At 41.0% G+C, this 9,750-nt stretch overlaps 1 protein-coding gene across 4 annotated transcripts in view; it reads right to left on the minus strand.

Annotated features, from left to right (window-relative positions):
- The window catches only part of CPED1 (cadherin like and PC-esterase domain containing 1), a 250,328-nt gene extending 245,453 nt beyond the window's left edge, over positions 1-4,875 (minus strand). Inside the window, exons 1-2 of one of the 4 annotated variants that reach the window (XM_045511114.2) lie at positions 3,798-4,873; positions 2,846-3,326 (exon numbers count right to left, since the gene is read on the minus strand). In XM_045511114.2, coding sequence (XP_045367070.2) covers positions 2,846-3,094 — 249 coding nt within the window. In that variant the 5' untranslated portion in view covers positions 3,095-3,326; positions 3,798-4,873. Of the gene's footprint in view, positions 1-2,845 lie in introns of all 4 variants that reach the window. The other 3 variants (XR_006722160.2, XM_010947605.3, XM_045511115.2) reach the window with 3 other exon arrangements.
- Positions 4,876-9,750: the final 4,875 nt, after the last annotated feature.

Consider the following 9,750-nt stretch of genomic DNA (forward strand, 5'->3'; position numbering starts at 1 on the left):
TTAAATATTTGCTACTATAGAACCCTCTGTTACTAGGCTGATAAAGTACAGGGTCCTCTCTTAGAAAGAACTACAAACAGAACAAGGGAGAAATACTTACTGCTTATTCATGAAGGTATGAAAACTATGATTAGAGAAATACTCTGTGAATATACTTTGGTTTCTGAATGTTTATCCCTGCAGACACTACAGCATTCATTGCAGTGTTTTTTCAACTGTCCTCAAGGGGATTATTTAATTAATTTTTTTTTTTTTCCCTTTTTCAGATTTATAAACTTGGACCCAACTTACACTTCTGGAGAGGCTGTTAATTTAAAGTTTAAATGTATGGCTTTTAAAACTTTCTTATTTCCCATGATTTCTTGAGGTCTGAATATCTGAAAAGGATCATAATTTCCCCCAGAGAACTGCACATACATGTACCCACAATTTTTTTTTTTGCATAAAGTGCCTGGGTTTGGTAGATATCTTATACATCCAAATATTTCCTGGAATCCATGACTCTTAGGTCAAAACCAGCTGTTTCAGGTAACTTGAAAAATCACCTAAAGATGAATGGTTACAAGTAAGCCCTACTAACATGACTATTTTTAGTTTGCCAGTAAAAGTAATAACAAAATCTGAAATTTATAGATACAAACAATGCTTCTTCTATAAAATGCCTAACAGCTATATTTTAGGTCTTGAGGAAAATCTATATAGCACCTCAACAGTTATTTTTTTTTTAATGAACTTCACCACTGTTTTCGAAGATCTGAGTATTGACTCCAAAGATATTTCTTTTTTCTCTTTAGCTGTTTCATCTTCAAAATGGGATGATTATTTGATTCTTTCCTGGAACATATATTACAAGGAGAACTAATTTATATTTGATCTTAACTAACTTCCACGTGATTCCTTCTAGCTTGCTATCTGTCTAATAAAGACTGGCTATAAACAAACGGCTGGTCCAAGTTAAGCTGAAAATAGAGGTATATGGCAAATGTTTGGAAAGTCAGTTTTCATATCCACTGAGCTTTTGAACTATAATTGTGAATTCAGAACCTTGCTGATGGTTAAAATATTAGAGTGTGGGGAAAAAATCATCCTGTGTTTGGCACTTTTTGTGAAGAAAACTCTAGAGTGAAGTTTTACACGAGCAGCCAATAAGTTTCAGATGGTTTACAAGTGGTAGGAGATCCAAAGCTGAAATGGAATTTTCTGTGACAGCCTACAAATAACAGTTAACATATGCCTAAGTTACAGGCAAGAGCAGGAGTCACGTAAAGTCTAGTAGTGAGTGAGAAGGGCTGTAAGTTAATGCATCAAAGACCTTTTTGTCCAAAATTCTTAGTGAAAATTTTAGGTACTTGAATATTTTTTAAGGAAATTATACTCATTGGAAACAAACAAGAACTGACTTTCAGGTCATAGTTTACACTCATCATAAATATGATGTATTAAAAAATGCAAGTAAGAGTTAAGTTAAAGCCAACGAAAAATGTGATATCTTCAGTTACTTTAGAGCATTTAACATTTGATTCACACTTGCAGTTGAAGTTTCATCTAGAGGTGTTTCTACTTGTATTAACTGCTTTTTTTTTTTGGCCATATTTCTTGGTCGGGATATTTCTTGACATTGCTGTAAAATAAGTCACTCAAAAGTCTTCAAATTGTCTTTGTTCAAATCTGATATCATCTTGTGTATCAGTAAGTTCTTACAGCTGTGGGTTCACAAGTTGTTATTAGAGTTTTGAATTTACTGTCCTTTGGTGCATCAGCCCTGCAGTAGGAACCAGATGAATGCACCACGTCATAACGTTAGCCCTGTGGCCTACCTAACGTCTTAGAGTCATCAGATCTGCTTTACCTATCTCCAAGGGCAATGAGCCTGGAAGGAAATACATAAAAGAGTCTTTAAAACAAGACGGTAGTGGTGTTAGCAGTAATGGTAGCAGTAAGTATTGGTATTCAACAGGAAACTCTGCTCCAAAAAATAACCATGATCATAGGATCTACCTAACTCTATTGCAGATATGATAGTACTTAGACATTCCCAAATTACCTTGCTACACTACTTACTGTAGCATAGAAATCAGTGGTTTTGCAACCAGGAATTTCTGTGTGTGTTTTTCTTTTTCTTCTTTAGACTGGGCTGTTTTAAAGGTCATCATTTCACTAGCAGGCATGAACAGAGTGGTATATTAAAACGGAGATTCTGCGTGTTTATCTGTGCTTTGTGTTTTTTCCAACAAGTAAAGTTAATCAGAATAGTGTAAGTTAGGATAATCTGTATTTTCCTATTTCTACAAACAATAAAGTGCAGTGTGTCAATTCTTTTGAAGAAACCTATTATACTATTTTTAAATGCTTGAGAAATAAATATATTGCTTTAGAAACGTGCTCAGCAATAAAAAAAAATCAACTTAATCAATTATAAAGTGTAATGTGGGGACAACTCTGAGTGTGGAATGATCTGGCCACTTGTACTAACTGCCTGGATGAAAGAGACCCTCCATGTTTACCAAATTTTCTGAATATTTGATTTATGTTCCTGCACTGTAAATCTTCAGACTTTTTAGAATCCCAGTATTTCTAGAAGGAATCCGCTTCCAACTTCTCCAAATTGTCTGTTTCATTCAGCTGAAATGAAGCGAAATCCTGAGAGAGAACATAATGGCCAGGGCTCTCTGGAAGTAAACATAAGGAGTTGAAGCTAACATGTCGTAAGGTTACTCTCTGGACCATGAATACCCTGGATCCCTTTCAGACCTCACAGAAGTTAATTTTAGTCTTACAGAAGGGACAGAGAGGCAGACTGCTATCTTTGCAGAAAATGTCAAGGTTAAGCTTATGACAGCCTTACCTTTCTGATTTCCTGTGCATCACCGGAGAGAAGCAAGCACTGCTTGTCCTGGGAGAATCCTTTCTTGCATCTGCTGTCTGGGATTTCGGTGGGTGTGTTTGGGGCAGCCCCGGGGACAGCTGCTGTGAGCTTCCTCGTCCCCCGGAGTGTCAGGGTCTGGTAGAAGAGACAGATTGCCACCACCAAGCCCACCAAGAAGGGCCGGGGGCAGAATCGCCGACGACAAAGGAACACTGGACGACAGACCATGACCAGTCCAGCTTCACTTGGCCGCCGTCCACGATGCCGGAAAAGTCATAGCAGCTATTTTTTGTCAGCATGAAAAATAACAAATCTGTCTTCTTTTTCCACAACTTAAATCAAGATAGCTCCATCCCCAGTTCAGAACTTTCCGAAGTGTCATGCCAAAGAAGCGTAGGTCCCAAAAGTCTGAGGCGGTTTATAAGAGCACTTCCATGGCTGACAGCGAAAAGTGACTGGCCTGGGTTAAAAAAAGACATCAAAATAATAATAGTTGTAACTAATAACCTAAGCGTAGCCCAGGCTGCCAAACTGTGGCTTCCGGCGATGCCTTATTTTCACAACATCCTTAAACTCACAGTAAAGGCTTCACAGGAAAAGAGAAACAGCACCAAAGTAAATCTGAAGCCTAAAAACAGCACTGGAGAACGCAGTAGGTTTAAACCAAAGCGCTGCTGCACAGCTGGGCGCAGGCCAGCTGGCCTTAACAGTTCCTCATTTTTCCTCGCGTTTTAAAGCAGTCCTGCTTTTCAGCCTTTCATGTTTCTTAACTGCTTCCCTTCATTCCGGTTTAAATTGCCACTTTCCTGTAAACCTTCACGGCTTTTAACAGAAAAGGGAAAACACGCTCAGAATGGACCTGGTTACCATCCGCAGGGTTTTGCTTGCATTTGTTTCATTCCGTTTCAAGTTCAAAGTTCTATGTACTTACTCAGTTTTCATCCTTTTAGCCAGAAAAGAAAAAAAAAGTTTCCATGATCCCCTAATGGATTGCTGATCAAAACCACTCGGAAGGAAACTCCCAGTCGTATGACTCCAATTCATCTCCCACCCAGGGACACACGCACGCAGACACACGGACCCACAGGCGCGCGCCGGCCGCACTCCGGGCGGGGAGCTGGGGGCAGGCGGGCAGCGCAGCCCCGCGGGCCGGCCGAGGGGCGGGGCTAAGGCCGGGGTTCCTCGGTCCTCGGGGGCGGCCGGAGCCCGCTGTCAGCCCGGGTCAGAAACTGGGAGCTTCCCCAGACTGGAAACAGTTCTCCTTTCCCCTGACATGTGGCTGCCACCCAGAGCTGCAGAATCTTAAGTACATTATTTGATGTCAGGCCCTTTCTGTCATTTCTTTTTCCTAATACAGCACTGCAAAAACACATGGTCCTTCATCAATTGATGACAAAGGTCGACGAGGAGGCTAAAGGCGACTCTGCGGGTGAATTAGGAGGATCTTCACTCCAGGGAATTGCGGTCACTCTTGTTGGAGAAGAAGGTCACGAGTACTGTCTGGACCTCAGTACGGGAAAGTCTGTTGTATGCACTGCAATAACTGAAGGCATCATTTTTTTTTTTTTTTTTTTTTTTTTTTTCTGCTCAGTACCTAACTCACCGGTGGCGTCTGTTGTTGTTATTATCCTTGCCCGGTCTAAGGCTGAGTCTTTCAAAGGCTAATTGCCTGGCACCGCACTCCTCCATTAAGTGGCTTGTCGCAGACGTTAAGGGGAACACAGCTGGCTTTGTCCAGAAGTCAACTCAATCTAAAGCTATACAGAGGGCCGGCCAGGAGGAACCCTCAGAAGGGCAAGTCTGCAAACTCCATCCACTCCTGCTGAGTCAGCTGAGGGAACGCCGTGGAGAAAGGCACACCGTCTAAGGGCATGTTGCTCACCTCTCCCAGCCTTTGCTTTGCGAACGCTGGATACCCGGGGCTGGCTCAGGCTCACAGCAGACATTCTTCAAAGGCTCTTCTACATAGATTTTGTGACCTGTTTCTGACCCAAACTCTTGCGCGCTGAAGTTCTCCTCTGAGGCCACACCCCTAAAGTGATCCCATCAGTTAGGCACGCTCCTGGCAGTCACGTAAATTTTGTGAGGCGGAGCGCCCCCTAGGGGTGCCTCTCTATTATAGAGTCAGAGGCATGGGCGTCTGCAGGTCTGTAGGAAACTACATTAACACCTCAACAGGTGAATTAAAGTTTTAAAGGACAAGTATTCACACGAATGCTGGATTTATCCGAAACCCTTGCACATGTCCCCTCCAGTGTGCTTAACATTATTTCATTTATAGATTCAGAATCCTCAATCCTATGACAAATGAAGGAGTAGAGAAAAATGACACGGCATCTGACATTTAGAAGCAAATAGAATTTCAAGAGGAAATAGCTGAACAGTAGTGTTGGAAGATACAGGTTTGGTAGACACAATGTAATTTGAGAGATAATAGGAATTATGAGACCTGTAAACTGGAAACGTCCCTGTACTGATGTGATCCAAGGTGAGATCAAGTTCTTTACGAGGTGAAAAAGAAATGGATGTGTGTTTCTAGTAAGGCAGAAAGTCTGGAAATGGAGAGTTTGAGGAATCTGAAGCATCATTTTTATGTATCATTAAATTATTGAGTACAAGATGTGAAAGAAAGCATGTCAGAAGCTAAAAATCATACTGCTTTGAGGCTGGGAGAAGTGAAAGAATACAGCATAGGTAATTTTATAGGTAGACTTCAAATAACAGGAATGGGGGGAAGGTGACAAAGTAGTGTTCTAGAAATGAACAGGTTGAAAAACCCAGTTTCCCATTTTAACCGTTGAATCTGAGGGAATGAGAGAAGATGGTAAATAAAGGAATATCTGCAGAAGTGAGAAAAGAGAGTGGGAAGGTGGGAAGAAGATACAGCAGGAGTGATCACCAAGTGGAGTGATCACTAAGAGAGTCCACAGACAAGCCTGACATCAGAGCTAACCCAGTCTGGGTACAATCACGATGCTGCCTCTTATCACCTATTTTAAACAAGGGATTTGTGGAATGAAGACACTTATGCCTCCCTTAAAGTGTTGCTGGCATGGTTGGAAGAGACAATGTATGAGATAAGCACTCTGCACGGTTGTTGGAAACAGGCATGCTGAACGCCTCTCTGTTGTTTTTGATCCTGGGGCTGAGCTCAGTCTGGTCTGGTGTCAGACACATGAACAGATAAGTATCAAACAATGGGCCTCTTGAGGAAGCCCTCAAAGCAAACATGAGCACATAGTACTAGTCCTCTTCATTCTGTGAGATGGGGGTGGGTGGCAGATGCTGGTTTGGGGGAATGAGAGCAAGGGCAGGATGGGAGGGAGTAGAAGGTGGAGACTGTGAGTGGGAGATATTTATGCCTCAGCTGGAATGGAAGGCTAAAAAGGAGCATGCGTCAGAGTCTGGAAGCGTCAGAATGGGGAACAATGAAGACAGAGTCGGTTGGTTCAGTGAGAGGAGTGGGAGGGTGATACACAGCAGAACTGCATGAACCTGCGGATTCTGGCAGTGTTTCGGACTGGTTGCTTTCGTGCATATAATTTCATAAAGCACCCCTTCCACTAAATCGTTGCAGTATTCAAGGGCCTGTATTTAAGCAGCATCACACTTGGGCAATAGAATGACAGACCTTTTAGAATTCTGTAAATTTAAGGTTGGACAAAACAGAACAATCTTCTTCCTCAAATGTCTCCTACACAAAGCACACTCTTCCATCACACGTATGTTTCATTTTGGTATCGTATGAAGTGGGGGTGAAAGGAGATGTTGAATTTGAAAATGGTTGTTTGAAAAAGGTATTTTTAAAATTATTTTATTTTTTAAACTAGAGAAATAAAGCTATCTATAACAGAGAAGATTCTAGGATCAGATCAGGAAATTTGAGAAGGTCATTTGTCTCTTTGAGTGTAGCTTCCTCATAAAATAGGGGCTTCAGCTATCACCAGGTAATCTCAAATGTCACCCGAGGCTCCAGAGCTATGCTTTCAGGGACACGTTTTTGACACGGATTTCCTTTCTGTGGCAACCTGATAAGAAGAGGAAATCTTCAGATTCCGGGCCCTCTGAATTTCCTGCAGGGAAGAGCCTCTCTCTTTCAAGAAGGCTCCTGTCCGTAATGATGTAAAATCCAGCTGTAGACACTGGTGGTGATGTCGTGAACAAAGTCCCAAGGGTGCTGTCAGCCACGCCTGGGTACTCACCTTCCAGTATCTCTTCCCTAGAGCCTGACTGGCCTCTTCCCAGCTCCCACCACCTCTCATCTGATACTGACTGTGGAAATTTCCCCATTAGCTCCGAGCATAACAGGCTCATAAATTTAAATCATGAATTGCATACTGAATCTTTACTATGCAAGAGCATCATCCCAAGCAATGTGGAAAACAAGACAAATGACAAATACCGTAAAGGACTAAAATATGATAAACACAATGATGAAATGCTCAGGGTAGGGTAAGTTCTTTAACAAATAACCTCGATATCTCAGTGGCTTGATACAATAAAGCTCATTTTGCACTCATATAATATTCCAGTGTGTGTCAGTTTGCATTAAGACATTGAGTACACAAGGTCTATCTGGTGACTTTCCATTCTCTAGAATGTTGGATACCCACTGAATCCCTTGGATCCTCTGACTCCCACTAGCAGATAAGAAATGAGAAGAGGGCATGGAGAAGTACGTGGGAGATTTTTTGGGGACTAAGTTTCAAATTGGCATGTATCCTTTGGCCCATATTCTATTGGTCAGAGCTCAGTCACATTGACCCACTTTGAAATTGAGGTTTAGCAACATGCCCAGGAGAGAAAGGAAAAGAAGCTGATAAACAGATTGCAGTCCCAGCTGCAACTAAAATGGGGATAAGTCAAGTGTCACAGAGAATCATAATAGGGAGTTCGCATCTTTTGGGAGGTGATAAAAAAGCTTTAGGAAAGTGGTCATTTCTCAGCTGGGCTCTGAAAAGTCACAAAGATTTCAAATGCCACAGGTTTTACGTCTTAGTGGGAGGCCACTAAAGATAAAACTGGAGAGTTTGGTCCACATCAGGGTTGGCTATAATTTCTAAGTTAAAGATATCTAGCCTTTACCTGTACACAGTGAGAATCCAAAAAGTTTCTTCCCCAGATGATTTATTAATGAAGAGATTGTGATAAATGTCAGGCTAGGAAGACCATTATTTTCAATTTTTTGAGAATACTATTATATTACCATTATCTTTCATTGTAAACTCACAAAGAAAAATTACTTTTTTTCTCCTTTTTTTTTTCTTTTTCTTTTTTTTAAGGTAGCATAAGAACAGCACGGGTCAAGCTTATATGACTACTCTCCATGGTGCAAAATATACACAAGATTTAAGTCTATATGCAATGTCAAATTCTTGCCTTAAAGCCCTCACTCTCCCTTCGGAGGAAAATGCTGTATTTGTCCAAGGTACGTGCAAATACACCTGATTATGTATTAGCCCACAAAGTCATGCAAACACAGAACATTAATTTATATTACTTATATCTTTTCACTTGTCTTTAGAATTTCACATCTACCACTCACTACAAAGACAAATGAAAAGTTCAGTCTGCCATCAGGCTTATGTCTGGTTCTTGAGATGCTAGAGGAGTATGAACAAAAATCCTAAAACAGTATTTGCAATTTTTCTGCAATTTCTAATGCAGTCAACATCTAAACCTGATCAATTTCCTTTCAACTCAATTATGTTACTTCTCTCCCAATCTCTCCTATTATTACGTGGAGTCACTTTCTGTTCAAATCTATCCCAGAAACTTTCTGGGGCATTTTGTGCATTAAAAAAAAAAAAAGAGAGAGAGAGATTTTTCTCTGCCTTTGTAGTGGTTCTAAAACCACTCTAGGTGACAGAATGGTAAGCTGAGGATTTGGCAGAGGTCTGGAAATTGTGTTAAATGGTAAAAGGGACTTCCTAAAGGCCCAGCATTTGTTCAATTTACACATGGAAATAAAATGCTGCGGTGGAAAGTCTTCAACTTTCTATTATCTTTTTCTTGTTTGATGTTTGTTTGAACAGACACATTTTATAGTGTCTAAGTTTCTAGATGAACAAAACAGTCCAGATAGACTAAATCCTCCAAACTAAATGCTTATCATTTTAAATTGTCCACTAGATCAGTGTTTCTGAGCATAGAAGTCTCCCGACACGACCTGGTGCTGTCTTTTCGAAACTGGGCGTACCCTCACCAGCGCTGCATAGCTCTCAACTGGTCACCTTACTTATTTTTCACAGCTTTCTTCATAAGCATTTTGAATTTGTTTGCACCAGCACCAAAAATTACTTTTGTCATATTCTGTGCTGTATTCTAGTTACCAGTGTGCTTCTATCTCTTTACAGTATAAACTGCTTTTATGACAGAAATTTATTTTACTCATCTCCATATTCTTGCAGTATCTAGCAGTGTCTACTTGCAAGCGATTTAAAAATTCCTGTTTGTAGAGATTCATACATCATAGATTCAAATATTTTCCATATTGTTCCCATTTTTTTCCCCACGAGAAATACTTCACATCTTGGTAACATTTAACCCAGTGGGGGCAATTTTGTCCCCCAGGAGGCATTTGGCAATGTCTAGAGAGATTTCTGGTTGTCACAACTTGTGGGCCCAGGGTGGGTGCTACTGACATCTCATATGTAGATGCCAGGTACCTGCTAAGCACCCCACGATGCACACAACGGCACCTCCACAACAAAGAATCATCTGGCATAAAATGTCAATGGTGCTACGGTTGGAAACCTGAAATTTAACCAAAAGAAGTTCGTTGCACAATTTTAACATGATGTTCTGTTACTTAAGAGGCCCAAGATGATCTGTTAATTTAGAACAGGGAGTCCCTGAGCAGCTTGTGGCAATGACCTGATTAG

This window comes from Camelus bactrianus, chromosome 7 (genome assembly GCF_048773025.1).
Source record: "Camelus bactrianus isolate YW-2024 breed Bactrian camel chromosome 7, ASM4877302v1, whole genome shotgun sequence".
Taxonomy (NCBI): Eukaryota; Metazoa; Chordata; class Mammalia; order Artiodactyla; family Camelidae; genus Camelus; species Camelus bactrianus.